The 21,377-nt window shown below is 42.5% G+C and overlaps 1 protein-coding gene across 5 annotated transcripts in view; it reads left to right on the top strand.

Annotated features, from left to right (window-relative positions):
* The window catches only part of TNRC6B (trinucleotide repeat containing adaptor 6B), a 262,575-nt gene that overhangs the window by 58,742 nt on the left and 182,456 nt on the right, over positions 1-21,377 (top strand). For 4 of the 5 annotated variants that reach the window (XM_070371539.1, XM_070371534.1, XM_070371536.1 and 1 more), the window contains exons 2-3: positions 10,164-10,237; positions 15,849-15,939. In XM_070371539.1, coding sequence (XP_070227640.1) covers positions 15,895-15,939 — 45 coding nt within the window. In that variant the 5' untranslated portion in view covers positions 10,164-10,237; positions 15,849-15,894. Of the gene's footprint in view, positions 1-2,127; positions 2,147-10,163; positions 10,238-15,848; positions 15,940-21,377 lie in introns of those variants that run through there. The other variant, XM_070371537.1, reaches the window with a different exon arrangement.

The raw sequence follows: 21,377 nt of genomic DNA, 5'->3' as shown, positions 1-21,377 counted from the left end.
TGGTATACAAAGTTATATCGCTGTGATTTTCTTTTTCTTTTTTTCCATCATGGTTTTGATGGAAGTATTTTTCTTACTTATTATTGAGGTTCGACAACTTTTTATTTGTTTTTGTGGTTTGTTTGTTTATTTGGTGATGTGCCTCACCTAGCCTCTTGCCCATTTTCCTATTGTTATCTTTCGTTTCTTGTCAGAACTCCTTTTTATTTTGAATATGAGTCTTTTATTGGTTTTATATGACCCACTTTTTCCTTTTCCTGAGGATGTCTTTTGGTGAACAAAAACTGAATTTTGGTATCGTTATCTTTTATCTGTCTTTTGTCCATGGTTACTCTTGTTTTCTGTTTAAGAGCTCCTTCCCAGTGCCTCAGTGATGGTAACATCCCACATTGTTTTCCGGAAGCTTTACTACTTATCTTTCACATTTAGATACATAGTTCACTTGAAATTGATTTTTATGCATGGTAATTCTTAATTAACTTATTAGTGCCTTGAAGATTATTTTTAATATTTTGTCCAGATTTTCTAGGCTATTCTTAGCAGGATAAGCTTGTTGGTCTGAATTATCTAGTTTAGCATTCCCAGAAGCAGAAATCTCTTTTTAAAGTTTCAGTTTCACTTTGGCTTCAAAATGACCTATCCTCTTCTGTAAAGGGGCCTTAATAAATATGTTTACTAAAAAATAGCATAAAAAAGACTGAAAAACTATATAGATTCATGATTGCTTTTATTATATAATTTTTTTATTTAAAAGACTAAAAAAGAAGTTTCTGTTTCATCTGTGCTTCTCTCAGCTATAAAACAACTGTTAGGCAACTTAAAGCTTGCTGCATGAAAAGAACAACTGTACTTATTGCAGGATAATTTTAGAATGTTTTATTTCCATTTAGAATTTTGCCATAGCTATACACTATCCAACGTTGATTGATCAAACAGTTTAATGATGGTGATGGCCACCCCCTTTCTCCCGTCTATCCATATATTTAAGCCTCTTTTTTGGCCAGAGATGGACTGTATGCAAACCACATCCAGCATGCTTTTAGTTTGTGCCACAAAATATGAAGAAAATGTTTTCAGTTTGTGGCAACTAGATCCATGACATATGATGCTCCGGGAACTGTTTTTACAGTCGCAAGATGCACGAGAACGGAATAGCAAACTCCCATGGTTATTGGCAAGGAAAAACTGGCTACGTGGCTGATGTTAAATGTGTTTCTTTAAGACAGCCAGATCAAGAAATGTCTGAAGAATCTGAGACTGTGGCAGAGAGATGATTTTGCAGTTAGTAAACACAGCCTTGGGAAGCCCCGGCAAGGCAGTTTCTTGTGAGCCATTTACAGCTTCTGGGAGGAGAGCGCAGTGGAGGTGCCAGCGAGCAAGGGCTGACGTGGCCTCCGGGGAATGTTACAGGGGCTGCAGAGCCTCCTGTGTGGGCACAGAGCACCACGGGGTTAGAGGAGGCTTCTGGTCCCCACTTTGCCTGGCCATTTCGGTCTCTCAGTCTCACGATGAAGGTGAGCCTGGTTGTAGCCAAGAGTTTACAGGGAAGCATTGCGTACTTAGAAATTATGGCTCTCCAGCCACATATTTCCTTCCTGCCCAGCCCTTGCATGTAGCATTTTCTTTCTCTTTTAAAATTAACGATTCCCCAAAGTGTGGTCCACGGATCCCCCGCACTCCCCCAGGTCTAGATCCTTCCAGGGGGTCCATGAAATCACAACTCTTTAATAACATTAAGATGTTATATGCCTTTTAAACTCATTCCTGAGTGTACAGTGGAGTTTTCCAGAGGCTACATGGCATGCAATACTGCAAAAGATTGAATGCAAAAGCAGATATTAGGATATAGCTGTTGTCTGATACTTGCAAAATATCAAAGATACTTACAAAAGTGTAAAAAAGTGGCACTGTTCTCTAAACTTTTAGCCTTTAAAATATTTTTAATTTAAAAATGTTAACATGTAATCATTTATTACTTATATATTTAAATATTTATGAGTGAATATTTTAAATTTTTCATAGTTTTCATTTTTAATGTGTTTGTTGTGGTTTAGTTGTTAAGTCGTATCCAACTCTTTTGTGACTCCACAGATCATAGCCTGCCAGGCTCCTCTCTCCATGGGATTTCCCAGGCAAGAATACTGGAGTGAGTTGCCATATCCTTCTCTAGGGGATCTTTCCTGACTCGGGGATTGAACCCATGTCTCCTGCATTGGCAGGCGGATTCTTTACCACTGAGGCACCTGTAAATATTGTTAACTACAACCCACATAAACAAAAGCTTTTGCAGATCCTTAATAATTTTTAGGGATGTAAAGAGACCCTGCAATGAAAAAGTTTTAGAATCACTGCTTTAGATCCCATCAGTTCCAGCCGGGATCTTGGTTTCTCCCTGAAGGCTGCACAGGTTGTCCAGCCCACCATTTTTTCTGCATCCTCGAAACTTCTGTGCCGCACAGCTTACTGCTTAGTTTTTGTGGAACTGCTTGGTGTGCTAATTTTCTTCTCCTTATCAATAATGTAAGACCTCTAAGGATAGGGAAAGTGTTTGTTGCTTAGTCATGTCCGACTCTTTGCAACCCCGTGGACTGTAGCCCACCAGGCTCCTCTGTCTGTTGGATTCTCCAGGCAAGAATACTGGAGTGGGTTGCCTTTCCCTTCTCCAGGGATCTTCCTGACCTAGAGACTGAACCTGGGTCTTCGGCATTGCAGGCAGGTTCTTTACCATCTCAGCCACCAGGGAAGCTCTAAGGATAGGGATCATATCTTAAATGAGATGTCCATGATGTATATTGCTGAACACAGCATAAATAGTTTCATATTATTATCTTCAATATCAATATTAAATTTTCCCTTATTGTTTTAGTGGAGAACCAATATGCATTTGAAATATTGTAGACAACCTTCATAGAAATACCTATTTGATTTTTTTAACTACATAAATTGAATACACAACATGGAAAAAGAATACTTTTTGATTACAGATCATCAATATATTGAATGCAAAAGCTGAGCATCTTAGCCTGTTTAATTATTTTCCTTTTCTTTAATATTTCTTTATTTGGCTGCACAAGTCTTATTTGAAGCATGATAAATCTTCCATCTTTGTTGTGATATATGGGCTCTTTAGTTGTGGCAGGTTGAGCTCTTATTTATGGCATGTGGGATCTAGTTCCCTGACCAGGGATTGAACCCTGGCCCCCTGTGTTGGGAGCACGGAGTCTTAGCCACTGGACCACCAGGGAAGCCCCCTGCTACCGCTACTGCTGCTAAGTCACTTCAGTCGTATCCGACTCTGTGCGACCCCAAAGACGGCAGCCGACCAGGCTACCCCATCCCTGGGATTCTCCAGGCAAGAATACTGGAGTGGGTTGCCATATCCTTCTCCAATGCATGAAAGTGAAAAGTGAAAGTGAAGTTGCTCAGTCGTGTCTGACTCTTCGCGACCGCATGGACTGCAGCCCACCAGGCTCCTCCATCCATGGGATTTTCCAGGCAAGAGTACTGGAGTGGGGTACCGTTGCCTTCTCCAGGGAAGCCCCCAATCTCTTTAATTCTTTGTGGCCAATGATTGCAGTAAAACCTAGTCAGAGGCCCTTGTTCTGAAACCAGCGAGCATAGTGCTAGGTGTTTCGTAAGCCTCAGGAAAGCTGGTTGAGTTGAATCTGCTGTTCAGTAGCTGCCTCTGCTGTTCTTATAGCTGGCAGTCATTATTCCCCTCCGTCCCGCCCCCACCTTCATGTGACTGGCAGTTTGTGTAGGTCTTAGAGGGTAGCTTTACTTTCTGAAGCCCTTTGTGTTAAAGAATTGACAAGTTGTCCTGGACTAAGCCAGAGGGCATTAGTTCCATTTGACCAAACTGGATTAGTAGTTGAAGGTGAGGCATGTGCCTTTTTCTTCATCGCTGCTTCAGTTTATTTATTAGGCAACTCTTCCCTGACTTAAAAGTTACAAGAATAAATTTAACATCTTTATGCCAGGGTCCTGTTCTCAGTCCCAGAGTTTCTTCACAGCTTCTCCATGGCAATCTGTGGGTTCATGCGGGTAGCACAGTGCCCTGAGAGCCTAGCATGACTTCAACATGGTATTTCTAGAACAGACATGAAACCTGGCAGGTGGCTCATTCACTGAGTGAATGATTGGAATCAGTACTGTGGCCCTGGGTGTACTCTTATAAGCCATGAACAGCATCCTGATTTCAGTAAACAAAGAATATTATATTGAGTTGACTTTATAGTTCCCCCCTCCAAATGCATGTTTTTGTTTCAGGAGAATTTATTGGAATATCCTTTGCACTGGCACTGTTTTACGTGATGGTGATACAGTGATAAAAAGACTTAGCCCTTCCTGTCTTCAGAAAACTTACAACCTTGTAGTCTATACAGCATAAACAAGCCTAGTGGAAATATATACCGAGTGTAGTTGCTAACCCAGAGGAAGGACCCATCCAGAGCACCTGGAGCAAAAGAGAAGAATCAAGACAAACTTGATAGGAAAGGTTTCCCTTTTCTTGCATCATCAAAATTGAAATTTGCCCTGTGAGAGAAGGAGTCCGGTTGACAAAACATGTACAAAATCACAGACACGTGAAACCCTGTGGTGCTTAAGAGAAACTGAAAGCAGAGTGGTTTTGTGAGATGAAGGTGAGAGCTGAATGGATCCTGGGCCTTGTATACCACGCGGTGGAATTGGATTTCATCTTGAAGATGGATGAAAGGCATTGCAAAGGCCCTGTGGTTTTGCCCTTTATAACGGTAATTCTAATGGCAGTGGGGGTGGGGTGGGTCTTAAGGGTAAGAAAACCAGTTTAAAAAACAAGTGGATAAATCAGTGGAGATTATGCCAGAACTAAGGCAGAGATGATAGGAATAGGGAAGAAAGTACCTGTTGAAATATTGGAGGATTAGAGCTGACAGCAGAGAAGGCAATGGCACCCCACTCCAGTACTCTTGCCTGGAAAATCCCATGGATGGAGGAGCCTGGTAGGCTGCAGTCCATGGGGTTGCAAAGAGTTGGAGACGACTGAGCGACTTCACTTTCACTTTTCACTTTCATGCATTGGAGAAGGAAATGGCAACCCACTCCAGTGTTCTTGCCTGGAGAATCCCAGGGATGGGGGAGCCTGGTGGGCTGCCGTCTATGAGGTCACACAAGAGTCAGACACGACTGAAGCGACTTAGCAGCAGCAGCAGAGCTGACAGTTTGGTGAGAGGAAAATGGAGGTGATGGTTCAAGATTTTTAAGTGGGATGCTAGTATTCCCAAGACAGGCAGATTATTTTAAGGGGAGTGTTATTTTGTTTCATTATATTGTGTTTTAGGGACCTGTGGAACATGAGGTAGAGAAGTCTATTGACATTAGGAAGTTATACAGATGGCTTTGAAGGTTTTAAGAAAGGTCAGCCCTAGAGAGAGATCTGGGAGTCATTGAGATAATGTTGTTCAGTCACTCAGTTGTGTCCGACTCTTTGCCACCCCATGGACTGTAGCCTGCCAGACTCCTTTGTCCATGGGATCTCCAAGCAAGAATATTGGAGTGGGTTGCCATGCCCTTCACCAGGGGATCTTCCCGACCCAGGGATTGAACCTGGGTCTGCTGCATTGCAGGCAGATTCTCTACTGTCTGAGCCACCAGGGAAACCCCTTCTGTGGGATAAAGGGACTAAATATGTTCCATGTCAGTTTGAGCATCAGAACTATGCTCAAATCCTTAAAACCAGGAGTTGAGTTGAATTTCTTCACCATGACCTTTGTTCCCCAGTCCTCCATGCGCAGAAGCAGCTGCTTCTCACCCAGCAACCCCCTGCCCATGATGGGAATCTGAAAACCAACAGTATTGACAAGGGCCTTGGACTGGCTGCAAGCCTAGGGAGACAGGGAGATCCAGACTCAGCCAAGGACCAGGAACTAAAGCGAAGTGCCCCTGGCCTAGTGATGAGATCTCACGTCCTTACCATCAAGATGGAAAGGGGCTTCCAAATGACACGTATTCAGATCCTTCTAATTTTTAGAAGCCAAAGAAAGGTTACAGCGAATAATTCAATGATAGCCATTGTATTTGACAACTGGGAGTGATAGGGAGAGAAACCAAATGTTGATGATGATTAAGTCCATGAGAGATTAGGACACTGAGACCACAAATAAAACTTCTTTTTAAAGAGCTTTGGACTTCCCTGGTGGTCCAGTGGCTAAGACTGGGCTCCCAATGCAGGGATCCTAGGTTCGATCCCTGGTCAGAAAACTAGATCCCACATGTCATGACTAAAGATCTTACATGCCACAACTAAGACCTGGTGCAGCCAAATAAATAAATATATATACATATTTAAGGGATATTCCCTAATGGCTCAGACAGGACATAATCCGCCTACAATGCAGGAGACCCAGGTTCGATCCCTCGGTAGGGAAGATCCCCTGGAAATAGAGCTTGACTAGAGGGGAGGAAGGGCACACCATCTGCAGGAGATTTTAGGATTAAAGGGGGTGATTTTAGGAATGGGCAGACTTGAACATTTTTACAGAATTTCCAAAGTGTTGAACTGAAGTAGACGTGACCTAAAACTGCAAGTAGCATTTCCAGATCTTGGAACAATGGTAACCCTTGGGTATTGGTAGCTAAATAAACCCATCTTCCTGTAGTAGTACTACCTTTATCTGCGCCCCTTAGGCTCTGACTTTATTATTGGTGTTACTTAATTCAACAGGTTCCTTTTTGCCCGCTTGGGCTGTGTGCCCCACATATAGAGCTGGATTCGTAGTCCCCTCCTGTCTGCCCCTAGTCTCCTGGTCTGTGCTCCCCTCCCAGGAAAACCTCCCTGGCCTCATTGCTGGTGTTTTGCTCCACCCCCATGTCTGCTGCTCTTCCAGACATCTTGCTTGAAGTTAGGCCAGTCGCCAACAATGTAGACAGTCTGGGTTTTCCGTGTTATTTATGACTCAGAAGTTTACAGTGTATTCTTAATAATCTGCATCTGGAGAATTATGCTGATTATCAAACATAGCAGTAGTGGTGAGTCCTGGGAGGACCAGGGCAGGGAGGGAGGGCAGTGGTCAAGGACTTTATCTATATTGCTTGAAGTTTTTGAAATGAGAATTAAAATTATATTTAGAAGAATCATGCTGAACAATCAAGTTTCAAAATTAAAATTCCATCATATCAGAGACATTATTAGTAAATATAGTTTATTGGATATGTACTTCTTTTCATATTCTTTGTAAAGGATTCAGTTCTAATTCCACCTGGTGAGTTTAGTTCTGTACTTGGCTGTGGAGAAACTCTTTAAGCCTACTTGAAGTTTTGTAGGGCCTGGATATTGATGTAGTCCAAGATCCACTGAACCTTCCCACCCCACTGTGTGAATTTCAAGACCAATTTGGTTACTCTGTGAGAGACTAGAGAAAACTAGAGCAGTTCAAGTAGCTTACTGCCATGGCTACGCATGATCAGATGGAAGGATTATAGGGCAGCTCTGAACATTTCAGATGGTGTTTGCGAGGAATTTGCCATTACTCATACCTTAGAAGGAAAACAGTGCTGTAGATAACTTCAATTAGATAATTTTCAGTGTTGATTTTAGAATTAAATTTTCTGTGTACCTTGAATAGGAGTGCATCTGATACAGAGGTTCACGGCCCTGCAGAGAAAGTAATGAAGCTGTTCTGTAAAAACTGGTTTCCAGAGTACTTGGAAAACTGCCCAGTTTCCCCCGCTGGCAACTTCTCTGCTTTAACTCCTTTTCCGTCACTGACCGCCAGCAAGTGTCTGGGACCAACTGCCAAACAGGCAAAGGACCGATCTGGCCACGATGTCTTAAGCTTGTCTGTTAGCAAGATATGTAATAATGGGCCCCTGTATGAAGTTGGTACAGAATTTAGTGTTTACCCTGAGAAGGATGTTTAAGCCTGGGCAGAAACTAATCACAATAGAGAACCGAAAATTAAGTCTTTTACCTTGCTAGTCTGTGGTTGAGAAAAAGTTCAAGAATCCCGTCTTTCTCTGAGGTGCTGAGCGTCACACATAACCACAGAGTTTACATCCTTGTGAGGGCCAGGCTCATCTTGGAAGCTGTGCCTGGCTTATTCAGCCTTCCCCGGTGCCATTTAATGGGGACGCTTCCACACTGCAGTACTGTTATTGGGGTCACATCAACATTCAGTTCAGTCTGTGTTTATTGAGCTCCATCTGATACCAAGTTCAAAGGTAATGTAAGACGTAGGTAGTCCTTGTTGTCAAGGAGTTCTGTTGCATGAATAAAACAGATCCATGGATATTACCGATATTGTATGGTCTCAGAAGAGGAATACTTCAGCCAAGAAGGGTACAGAAAACTGTGAGGAGCTAACGCCTGAGGCACATCTTAAAAGAGGAGTAGAAGGGAGTGAGGCAGCGGGCTCCCAGGGACGCAAGTGCACGTCATGAGCAAGGCTGCCCTGTGCCAACCATGCGACCAGGATGTGATGTGATGACAGGACTGGAGGGATTTTGAATTGTACCCTAATGACAATGGGTAGTTACTGACTAGATTTTGCCAGTAATGTACCCAAAGGTCAAATTGGCTTTTTAGAAAGGAAGATTGTTGGGATAACAGTGTGTTTAATAGGAGGGTAAAGCTAATAATTAAAATGTTACTGACACTCATCATATAGGACTTCCCAGGTGGCTTAGAGATAAGGAATCTGTTGCAATGCAGGAGATACAGGTTCGATCCCTGGGTCAGGAAGATCCTCTAGAGAAGGAAATGGCAACCCATTCCAGTATCCTTGCCTGGGAAATCCCAAGGACAGAGGAGCCTGGTGGGCTACAGTCTATGAGGTCACAAGAGTCAGACACGACTTAGCAACTAAATAGCAACAATAAATACTCATCATAGTACCATTCCATCTGAGATTTATTTATTCAAACACTGAAAATAAGCTAAGGTGGAGATGATGGTAGATAAGAGGGCAATAAGATACCTTTGAGATTGAGTAAAACATCACCTCAAATGCTGTGACCTAAGGTAGTTCTGAACCTGTAATTTACAATCTGTAGCCATGGGAAGTGGAATGTGCTTTCTTGGACAGAAATGTTAACTTGATTGTGAAACTAGGTGGCCAACTTCCAAACAGTGACGGGCTTTCTGACAGCAGTGTTGATGCTAATCACAGATAAATTTCTGCCGCATTTGTCCCCACATTGAGCAGAATATCCTTCTGGCATTTGTTTCTGCCATTGTAAAATGAAAGAACTGGCCTGGGATCTTTAACTATCTAATAATACATGGCTGTCATTTCATGTGTGTGTGTATATATATATTTCACATATATATAAAGAGAGAAGACATTCCTTCACGAAATAACATTTTCACTGCACTTATTAGCAGCTTGCTGTCATTTGCTTTGATTCTTAAGAGGCCATTCCAGCAATTAATTAGAAATGGCTTGGGGAGGAGTGGGAGTAGGCCCAAGAAAACGAGCTAAGAGGCCTCCACAAGTAGGAAATGATGATAGCAATGAAAATGAAGAATTATGGGTAGCTCTAAGATACGTATTTTGAAAGCAGGAATGATAGGGTTTGCTGACTGGCTGTAAGAGGACTGGGGTGGGATGAGAAATCCAGGATGAATCTGAAGTTCTGACCCCAGAACCTGAGTGGAGGATGACACCCTTGATTGAGACAGTGGAGACTGGAGAATGGAGTCTGGGGGCGGGGCGGGTTGGGGGTGGGAGATGAAGAGTGTGGTCTGGGATGCATTAGTTCTAAAGTGATGACGAGACATCCTCATGTCAAATGGAGAAAATAAAGCAGCTTGGTATTTTTCTGGTAGAACAAACAAGGTTAAATAAATAATAAAGGTTTAATATCAGTTGTAATGTTTTTTCCAGAAAATATTTCAGTTCACATTCTTAATATCCACTCACCTTTATCCAGCATGTGGCTGGTGCCCTGCCCTGTGCTAAAAGTGTTTTTACAAGTATTTCATCTAAACTTTCAGAGAACCCTATGAGGAAGACAGTGTTGTTGCTCCCGGTGTTGAATGAGGAAGCTGAGGCTTGAGCCGTTAGGCCACTGGCCTAAGAGTCAGTAGCTGGTAGACAGAGAAGCCCGGGTTTATACATGACTGCTGCTCACCACGGTGTCTTGCTGTGAGCATGAGGCTCATTGGGATTTTCTTCTCTTTTCAGGGTTTTGGTTTTTGCACTGAATGTAGTCTAGACTCATCCTCACGGGCTTGTGTTGCCCCAGGATACTGTCAAAGGTAAGTTTTAAAAATGAATATCCACCCGGTACGGGCAATGAAATGAGAGTGTCTTCACGTTTAAAAAAAAGAAAAGTACATTCTGATATTAATGCTTCTTTCCAGAGTTCTTACAGAAGGGAACTTAAAGTGGCCATCACTCCTGATCCTTTGAATTTCCACTTCACTAGGTCCCTTTAAAAACACCTGTATTTAGTTTGATACTGACACTTGGTGTCCCATCCTTTTATGGAACTAGATTTGTTATTAGATTTAGCAGTTTCGCAGTGTTACATGCGCATATCCTAGCTCCTCTGCCTCCGGTGCCTCCCCACTCCAGTGTGTCGTCCACACACTGCCTGACTCAGCGTCTAGCCATAGATTTGCTCACATTGCCCCTTTGCCTAAACAGCTCTTACGGCTCCCAGTCACTGCAGATGTCATCCTACAAACCCCTCCAAGACCTAATTCCAAACAACATTTCTGGCTTCTTTTGTAGTATACCCTTATCTGTAAGAGGCTTCTCTGGTGGCTCAGATGGTAAAGAACCCATCTGCCAATGCAGGAGATACAATAGATGCCTGGGTTCAATCCCTGGGTCAGGAAGATCCCCTGGCATAAGAAAATGGCACCCCACTCCAGTATTCTTGCCTGGAAAATTCCATGGGCAGAGGAGCCTGGCATGCTACAGTCCATGGAGCCACAAAGAGTCAGACACGACTGAGTGACTGAGCACCACTGAGTATCTGTAAACCTTACCAGACTATGTGAAGTTATTTTTCACAACTTTATGCCTTGATGGATTCTTTTTTCTTTGCTTAGATTTTGGAAGAGGGGACAAGAATGCCACTATTTACTTTCCTGCTTATATCTTTCCTCTTGTCCCCTCATCCCAGGCTCTTCTGGCAGAATTTCCTTTTTATCTGTGTTCCAGGGGCACCTGTTGTTGATACAGCAATAAAACAACATTATTTATATTAAGAGTTACTTATTTTTTTTGTCTGCTTTGCTGGTCTGTAAACCCTCCGAGACTTCTTGGGAAGGAACTAACTGTTTTTGTAGTGCCTGTTTGCTGCACCTGGACACCTTGCAGGAGTAATACCTCCCCCCGATCAGTTTTGTAGATGAAAATAATGCAGATTATAATGTTAGGTAAGTTGCTCAAGATTACACAGCTAAGAAATGACAAAGAATAATTGTTCCGCTCCTTCAAAGCCAAAGCTCATTCTCCTATACTAGTCAAGCACCATCTGGCATGTGGTGGGGACCCAGTGAACTGCAATTTTAAGTAAAAAAGACTTAGTTGGTTAATTCAGTCATTCTTACAGTGGAATTTATTGGATACTTATTAAATGCCAGGTGCACAGTTTTAAGTAATCTGGGCATGCAGAGATTGAAAAACAATGTCTGGTATCAAAGCATTGATAATCTAATAGGTGAGGCATCAGTGTAAGAAAATAAATCCTATGCAGTGTTACAGATCCGCTAATAAGTTTCTCACAAGATCCCTTGCAGACACTGGGAAAGGAGTCATCAGTTCTGCCTAGAGATGGGACAGCAATTACTTTATAAAAGCTGAATGTTGAATGAGGAGCAGGGAATAGAAAGGCAGAGGGAGTGATATGAACAAAAGCATGGAAACGGGAAACAATCTGGTGTATTTGGGAAGCTGTAAGTAGTTCACTGTTGGAGGAGGAAATGGCAACCCGCTCCAGTATTCTTGCCTGGGAAATCCCACGGACAGAGGAGTCTGGTGGGCTACAGCCATGGGGTCGCAGAGAGTCGGACACGACTGAGCGCGGCGCACAAGTAGTTCACTGTGGCTAGATAGGAGGGACCAAAGAGGCCTCGGCCGATGACACTGGAGAGGCAGGCGAGGTCTGGATCTTGGAGGGCTTTGAGATATGAGCATGTTGGTCAACTTTTAGAGAAGACCCAGCACAGAGCCTGCAGGACATTCCTCATGTTTGCTCACTAACATCTGCTGAGGCCTGCAATGCACCAGGTAAAGACTATCAGTCACCTACTTTATTCCCCTGTCTTTTCCTCAGAAGGGCAGGAAAACTGACTTAGACCCTGAGGCACAGGTATGAGCCATGTCTTCAATAAGAATGGCATCGAGGCTTTCTCAAAAACTCGTTGAAAAACATTAAAAAGAGTAAAAAGTCACCCGCCCAACACAATGAAGGCTAATTAAATAAAGGACATCAACCTGACATTTAATGAGAAACCTCTCAATTGCCCTTCCCCCTTTGAATTGCCTATATAAACTTAGCAAAAAGAATTTAAACATAGAACTTTACTGGTTTGATGGTGCTTGTGCTGTTTGAAATTCAGCTGCCTTGTAGCTTATCCATAGCAAATAACTGTTGCCCTCACTAGGTATCTACAAGGCCTGTAGGAAGAATGTCTCTTTTCCCTAAAGCCTAATCATTGCCTCAGCTATGCCTGCTTAGGAAAAGCTGTGCCTGCATAATTCAAGGTCAGGCAGCAGCCTTCTGTACTCTGGAGCCACCCAAGCCTGCTAATGCCCTCTTCCCTTTGCTGAGGCCAGCACAGCTGGCATTTGCTTGCTAGGCCAGAGTGGCCATTGTATGCTGGGGCCACTTGCACAGCTGACATTAGGTGAGCTTTCAGGACCCCACCATCACTGCCACTGCCAACTGTGCCTTGTTGCTTCACTGAGGCCAGCAAAGCCCCCGAGCCTTGCTCAATCTTCTGTGCCCAGTGCCTACAACCTTGTCTCTATAGAAACAGCCACACACCTGAAGACAGAGTTGCACTAAGGTTAAAATGCAGGGTGGCCTATGCTTTATAAACTTCAGTTTGGCCTCAATAGTTAAAAGCTAGTATATAACTGTAAAAACTCATGTGGCCTAATGTAAACCTCTATAAGATCAAAGCGCTATGCCCCCTCACAAAAGAACCAAGGCCCAAAGTCCTGGCCCTAACAAAAGCCTCAGAAATTTGACATGTATCTTTCTCCTCAAATTTTCCTTGGTGTCTATTAATCAAGACACTGGTCTCATGCATCAGATTTAAGTCTTTGAGAGACCTAATAAATAGTATTTTTTCTCTTGACTGAGTTCTCTACCAATTGAGAAATTTATTTCTCAAAGAGGAGGGGATTTGGGAGACCAAAAAACCATCTTTACACTAATAAAGCTGTGTTGGAGAGCTTCCCTGGTGGCCCAGTGGTTAAGAATCCGCCTTTTAATGCAAGGGACACTGATTCAATCTCTGGAGCAGGAAGATCCCATATGCCACAGAGCAAGACTCTCTAAGCCTGAGAGTCACAACTGCTGAGCCCACTGGCCCCAAAGACTGAAGCCCAAGCACCCTAGAGCCTACATTTTGCAGCAAAAGGAGCCACTGCAATGAGAAGCCTGTGCACCTCAATGGCTTTGAAGACCCAGCACAGCCATAAATAAATAATTTTTTTTAAAAAAGCTGTATTGGAGAATGCAGCTTACATCTACGGGAGGAAACAGAGTCTTAACAGTGAAGCTCAGAATTCAACAGTCTTACCTGTCACAGGTAGCCATGAGGGACCTGTGTTAATGGGTCTGAGAGCTGAGCACAGTGAGTGCTCCTGAGGGACAGGCAGCTTCAAAAGGGAGGAGACAGGAGGGGCCGAGCTCACATAGCTTGTTTCTCCTTCTCAACTCTCCATTCATATAAGATCCTGTCCCTCCACTAGGGTGGAGTGTGTGGATGGAGAGGAGCCAAGCGGGAAACCTCAGGAGAGGGAAGCTCGTTCAAATGGAAATGGCACAGAGATAATGGAGATGCCTTTCCTGGTCTGCTGTGGCTATAATGTATCATCTATGAAATACAATCTCTGTTCCAGTAAAGTAGAATGGGAACTTAAAAGACATTTGTGAAGCAGTTTGTATACCACATCTTTCTAGTTATGTTACCGAGTTTTTCCAGGGCTGTCAGTTTAGTCTTCATAGAAAGGGTAATTCTGCTTTGGCACAACTGTCACAAATAGGTGTGAGGTACAAAACCACCTAGAGAACGCCTGTTTCACTTTCTGCGTGTTTTACAGAGGGAATGGATGGTGTTGGTTTGTGTGGAGTGAGTGAGTGGGGTGGGGGTGGTCAAGGGACTTCCAGTGTACCAATTTCACATTTTACGTTATATATATATATAAACACTGGTTCCCAACAGACGTTATTAGACGAGCACAGTGGGTGTTTTTATGTCCTTTCCCACCCACCAGGTGAAGAAACAGATTCTTAGAAATACCTTTTGGTCTCAGACCTTGTGAATGGTTATTGAGAAGCCTGTGCCAGAACCAGATTGGCACATCTCCTATCTGCTGTATTCGTAAAGATTTCTCTCATGCCAAAAAGGTACACTGTCAAGCATCATTTTAGCTTTCCTATTTTGTAGCTTTGAGCCCTTTGAAGAATTTGAAAAAAATATTCATACCTGTATTACAATGGAGATTTGTTTGTGTCAGTTTGAGTACTTCAGTCACTCAGTCGTGTCCAACTCTTTGCAAACCCCATGGACTGCAGCACGCCAGGCTTCCCTGTCCATCACCAACTCTCAGACTTGCTCAAACTCATGTCCATTAAGTCGGTGATGCCATCCAACCATCTCATCCTCTGTTGTCCCCTTCTTCTCCTGCCTTCAGTCTTTCCCAGCATCAGGGTCTTTTCCAATAAGTCAGTTCTTCGCATCAAGTGGCCAAAGTATTGGAGCTTCAGCTTTAGCATCAGTCCTTCCAGTGAATATTCAGGGTTGATTTCCTTTAGAATTGACTGGTTTGATTTCTGGCAGTCCAAGGGACTGTCAAGAGTCTTCTCCAAAAGCATCAGTTCTTCAGCACTCAGCTGTCTTTATGGTTCCTATTCCTTAATAATTACATATTTAATGAATTAATTTGAAGGTTGCATAAACTTTTAGTAGTTTCTTTTGGGTTCATTTTAATTCATAAAATTTTAATATACTTTTATTTGACTCATTTTATTCTTAGAAGAAAAATTGCTACTTTTTATTGTCTTGCCCTATAGGCCTGTTATCATAAAAAAATAAATAAACTGAAATTTATTGAGCAGGTTTTCTTAAAATAGAAAGGTAGGATCAACCATTAGAGTATACCTGAATTTCAGTTATAAAATACCATAAATATTGAACGTAAATTATAAACCTAAGAAACCCAGCCACTTGCAGTAGCCTAGCCTGATAGTTAGACTATATGCCCTGCTACAGCATAACAAGTGGCCCCCTACTTTTCTCAGGTGGGCCACTTTTCCAACAGGTCAGTGTTTGTACTGTATGAATCGCTAGATTTTTACTCTTAACCTCTGCCACAAGTCAAATAAAAAGAGGAAAGAAATCTAGAACTGTTTACTAATCCAGTGTCTTCAGCCTTTCCTAATTATGCTCTCATAAGGTGGGGAAAACTCTCTCCCTGCCTCTCTCCCTGGGATATTTGTGTATGTATGCTACACACACACACACACACACACACACATGTGCATGTGTACACACACAATACTCAAGGTCATCGCTTCATACTATTTTTAGTCTTGGTGACAGAATTTCAATGTAATCTGAGAAAGCAAATATGCACACTGATTCCTTATGTGTGTTTTTTTTCTCTTCTTACCTCTTTTAGGCAGTATTTGTGTGTTTCTGCAGAGTTTTGCACAGAGTCTGTTCCCATGCAGACCAATGAGGGAGAAGTATCGGAAGAAAGCAGTTCCAAGGTCAGTGAATTACTAAAGGTGCAAACAGTCTGAGCAGAAATTAAACAGGGACAGTGAGTGAGGAGAGTGGGTGTTGTGTTTTAGGTGAATTTAGACATCTGATTAATTTAAATTAAACCTCACCTAAGATTGAAAGGATTTTTTTCCTTCTCCACTTTTGTTATATTCCTTGACAAATTTAAAACAAATTTCACTGAGCTCATAGAAAAATTTATGATTCACTTGTAGACTACTAGCACTTTATCTTTTAAGGTTTTATTATGCAAGTTGTATGTACTTATTTTAAAAATTAAAGCAAATCAGAAGTGTATAAGGTAAAAAATAAAAAAGCCTATGCCTTATTCCTGCTACACAGAGGTATCACTGATCATTTTTAGACATTTTTAGTTATAAATTTATAAATGGCATTTGGTTTGGTTTTTCAGGCTAAAGCTTAAATGAATACTTCGTTGTCACCTGTGTAGAAGTGGTTACGTTTGTGTTGATACCTGTCTATATCTAGCTCCATGTCCTGAGTCTCCTTGGCTTTTTCTCTTCTTGGTCATATAAAACCCTCATTATTCACCTTCACGTCCCTTTTTCTCCTGTCAAAATCACTTCTAATCCTTGCTGGGAGCTCCAAGCGTATCCCACACTGTGTTCTGAACAGTTCCCTGCACCTGTAGGGCTGTCTGCCCTGAACCGTCCTGAAGGAAGTCCTTTGCTGTTGCCACTGCTGCTTATACTCTCTTGGGAAGGTTTATTCTTTCTCCACATCCATGGGGTCAGACACCACTGAGCAACTGAACAACAACAACAAATTCTTTCCCCAGAGCAAAAGTGGAGAGGGGTCAGATGTCACCAGATGAAACTCCAAAACATCGTGCTAATTGGAAGAAGCCCGGCACAAAAGGTCACATATGATTCCATTTATATGTAATATGTAGAATAGATAATTACATAGAACACAGGCTGGTGGTTGCCAGAGATTGGTTGGGGGAAGCGGAATGAAGAATGACTACTTAATGGGTACGTGGGCTGGGCTACAGAGAAGCACAGTTTGTGCCCCGAGCCCCAGAGCTCCTTGTGAAAGATGCTCTTCAGCTTCTCTGAATCTCCCCTCATTACAGTCCATGTGTTAGGTAGAAGGACAGGTTCATCCTCTCCCCTTGTTTGTTTTTCCCCCTGTATCACCAGATCCCTTCCTTCTTTCTGCCAAAGTAGAATCCAATAGACTTTAATCAGACTCATCTAGATCCCGGCATCCCTGGTAATTCAGATGGAAAAGAATCTGCCTGTAATGCAGGAGACATTGGGAAGATCCCCTGGAGAAGGGAATGGCAACCCACTCCAGTATTCTTGCCTGGAGAAGCCCATGGACAGAGGAGCATGGCAGGCTACAGTCCATGGGGTTGCAAAGAGTCAGACACGACTGAGCACTTTGATCTAGTTCCTAACATGTTCACTTTCATCTAGATCCCTAAACCTGGTTTAAGGAGAGTCAGAATAAGTGAGAGATGCACACACTCTAAGAATGTCCCCCAAACACTCACACACCAAGACATGTACACCGAGGCCAGCCACCAAAAATATACAGACCCCAGGATTTCTACAGTACACACAGACCCTTCCCCAAGACCCTAATTAATTAGTTTATAATAAACCACAATGTTAAGGAAGACTAGATTCTTGGATCCTCTGACTAGTACATTCTCTTCCTGGAAAGCTAGGTTGAAATTGGAAGATTGCTTGGCAAGTATGTAACTAGATCGACATAGAATGCTTAGTTGTACCAGAAGCTCAGTTTCCACCTCCTTTCTGGGGAAGGAAGGAGGACTGCATTTCTTGATTTTTCAATTATTGAATATTTCATCAGTTCAGAATCAATTAGGCTAAAGAGTAAAAGAATATTTTTTGGGGGGGGACTTCCTTAGTGGCCCAGTGGCTAAGACTCCACACTCCCAGTGCAGGGGGCTGGGGTCCAATCCCTGGTCAGGGAACTAGATCCCACGTGCTACAATTCAGAGTTTACATGCCACAGCCAAAGATCCTGTGTGTCACAACTAAGACTTGGCACAGCCAAATAAATAACAGGTTTAAAAAAAAAGAATATTCTTTTTATACTTGCAATAAGTAGATGCTTCTGCTATTAAAATTAAATTATAACTTTGTTTTCACTAGTCTTCATTTACGTTACATTTTATGACTTTTTTCTTATGCTTCTCTTTGTTTAAAATCTTGAAATGATTTGATGTTAATGCAGGAATTTATCCTAGTACTATGGTAACATAATTTGTGGTTTTCTGTTAATAGAAATAAGTTAGGAAAGGTGAATGGTGTTGAGAAAAAGTGGGGACTTTTCTGCAAAACAATGACTTTGAATTAAATCATTAAAAAAAAATAATTCTTGAGCATATGTTATTAGTGGATACACTACAACAAAGAAAAAAGACATGGGTTCTTACTCTCAAGGTGGTTACATTTTAGTGGGAGAAACAAACATAAATAAAGATAGTGATTCTGAATTATGATCAATACTATGAAGAAAATAAAATAATACAATACAGGGTGACCGGAAGGACAAGCTTAGGCTAGTCAAGCAAGCCCTCTGTGAACACGTGGCATTTCAGCTGAACAGTAAAGACTGTTGAGACTCTAAAAGAGTAAAGAACAGTAAAGACTCTTTACACAGTTGGAGGGAGCCAACTGTGTAAAGAGCTAGAAGAACAGTACACCAGACAGAAGAAACAACTTCAGAAGCCCTTGGCCTCTTCCAAGAACTGACAGAAGTCCTGTGCCACTGAGTGGTGATAGGAAGTTACAGAGAGAGACTGAGACCTTGCAAGAACTTGACAGTCCTGGCATAGAATGTGGTTTCTGTCAAGTGGGAAGAATTTCTGTCAACTGGGAAGCCATTAAAGGCAGTTAAAGTAGGGAGTCATGTGATATGATTCCGTTTTAAAAAAATTTATTATTTATTTGGCTGTACCAGGTCTTAGTTAGAATATGTGGGATCTATAATTTCAGCATGTAAACTCTTGGTTGCAGCATGAGGGCTCTAGTTCCCTGACCTGGGATCGAACCTGGGCCCTCTGCATTGAGCGTGCAGTCTTGGCCACTGGACCACCAGGAAAGTCCCCATGATTTCATTTTTTAAAAATCACTCTGGCTTCTATGTGAGGAATGGATTGGACTGAAGCAGGAGTGGGAGCAAGAAGACCAGTGAGAAAGAAGACAGTCCTAGTCAGTCACGTGGGTGAGAGAGAAAGTGGATTTGCATACTGCACTGAAGTGGAGGAAGACAGACTGGAAATATACTGGAGGTAAAGCCGACGTGGGCACCCCATTCCAGCACTCTTTCCTGGAAAATCCCATGGACGGAGGAGCCTGGTGGGCTGCAGTCCATGGGGTCGCTAAGAGTTGGAAACGACTGAGCGACTTCACTTTCACTTTTCACTTTCATGCATTGGAGAAGGAAATGGCCACCCACTCCAGTGTTCTTGCCTGGAGAATCCCAGGGATGGGGGAGCCTGGTGAGTCTATGGCAGTTGCACAGAGTCGGACACGACTGAAGCGACTTAGCAGCAGCAGCAGCAACAAAGCCGACGTGACGTGAGGATGAACTGGAATACTTTTGCTTCCTAGAAACCAAGAGGTACATTTCAAGAAAAAAGGTAGAATCAATACTGTCAGATGCTGCTGAGAAGCCAAGGAGGTTGGTAATTTAGAAAATGTAGCTGGATTTATTTTTTGAAGAATTAATTAAAGAAAAGGTACACAAAATTTTCTGGAGAGGTGGAGGTATTCTGTGTCCAAGAGGAGTATGGATCACACGGGTGTATATCCATTTGTTAAAAGTATACTTCTAGAATTTGCAATTAAAAAGTACAACTTTTCAGGTACACTTTACCTGTGAAAACTGTAAAATAATAGTAATTGAATAGGGATGGAGAACGGATGGAAGTATGGATGAAACAAGAATGACAGAATGTTCACAGCTATTGAAGCTTGGTGATGAATACATAAGGATTCATTTGTATTCACTTTGTATATGCTTGACATTTTCCATAATAATGCTTTTAAAAGAAATTTATTAGTGGTCTTCAAGACGAAGAGGATGAGAAACCAATTTTATGGGTTCAAAGGAAATGAAATGATAAAAACATAAAGAGTGGTGGCTGTAGTCTACTATCCAGTTGTGAAATCTACAAGTAAATGAAGAGAGCAGAGCGCCGAATAGTGTGTGTGCTGTGTGCTCAGCCACGGCCAACTCTTTATGACCCCATGGACTGCAATCCACCAGTCTCCGTGGCCTGTGGGATTCTCCAAACAAGAATACTGGAGTGGATTGCCATGTCCTGCTCCAGGGGAGCTTTCCGACTCAGGGATCAAACCTGAGTCTGCTGCATCTCCTGCATTTGCAGGCAGATTATTTACCATTGAACCACCTAGTTCCCTGACCAGAAGGAGGTATTGGTTCAAGTGAAAGGAGTTTTTTAAGATTAAAAAAAATTGTGTTTATTTATTTGGCTGTGTCGGTCTTAGTGGCAGCATGCAGGATCCTCGTTGCAGCATGCAGGATCTTTCACTGTGGCACACAGATTCTCTAGTTGTGGCACATGGACTCCAGAGCCCCTGGGCATAGTTGCTCCGCAGCCTGTGGGATCTTAGTTGCCTGACCAGGGATAGAACCACATCTCCTTCATTGTAGGACGAATTCTTAACCACTGTACCACGAGGAAAGTCCTGTGAAAGATTTTTTTAAATGGAGGAGGCCCAGGCATGTTTGAGTAAAGAGTGAAGAAATGAGTGGAGCAAGGCTGAGTGTGTTTATGGAAGCGGTTCACCAGGTTTGTGAGTTTGAAGGAGCCTGGGGATCAGTGAGGCTGGCCCCTGCTGCTGTGGTGGTACCGGGGCTCAGGCCAGAACCCTGCTCTTCTGACTCTTGTCTGGTGGTGACTGATATTTGGAGGAGGAAAGAAAGAAAGTGGGGTCCAGCTTAATGTTCCCTCTGAAATAGAAATCATTGTTAAATTGAAGAGTTTAGCTTGCATGACTGAAATGACGAGTTTAGATTTCCTTTTAAGGAGGACAGTTTTGGAATGGCATTGGTAGAGAAGGTGCTAAGAATAGCTAATAAGTGAATGAAAGGGTCAGTGCAGTTTTTAAAAATACCCATGTACATATTGTACTGACAGAAATCAGGTGTGCCTTATGGTTGGACAGGATTGACAAAGGACATCTTCTTGGAGACTGTTGATGTTCTTTTTGAAGAAATATTCCCTGAAATCATCGTGCAGTATCTTCCAGAGGCTTTTTTTTCTTTTTTTTGGAGAGATGGGATTATATATTCTTGAGAGTTAGGAGGTGTACACTTCAGTCTGTTGAGTTTAGAAGACTCTGTCTCTGCTAGAAAGATAAAAAGCAGAGGATGGCTTCTAGAAGTTGGCTGTTGGGAC

Source organism: Bos mutus, chromosome 5 (assembly GCF_027580195.1).
Source record: "Bos mutus isolate GX-2022 chromosome 5, NWIPB_WYAK_1.1, whole genome shotgun sequence".
In the NCBI taxonomy this organism is placed as follows: Eukaryota; Metazoa; Chordata; class Mammalia; order Artiodactyla; family Bovidae; genus Bos; species Bos mutus.
This window is presented reverse-complemented; position numbering and strand designations above follow the sequence as displayed.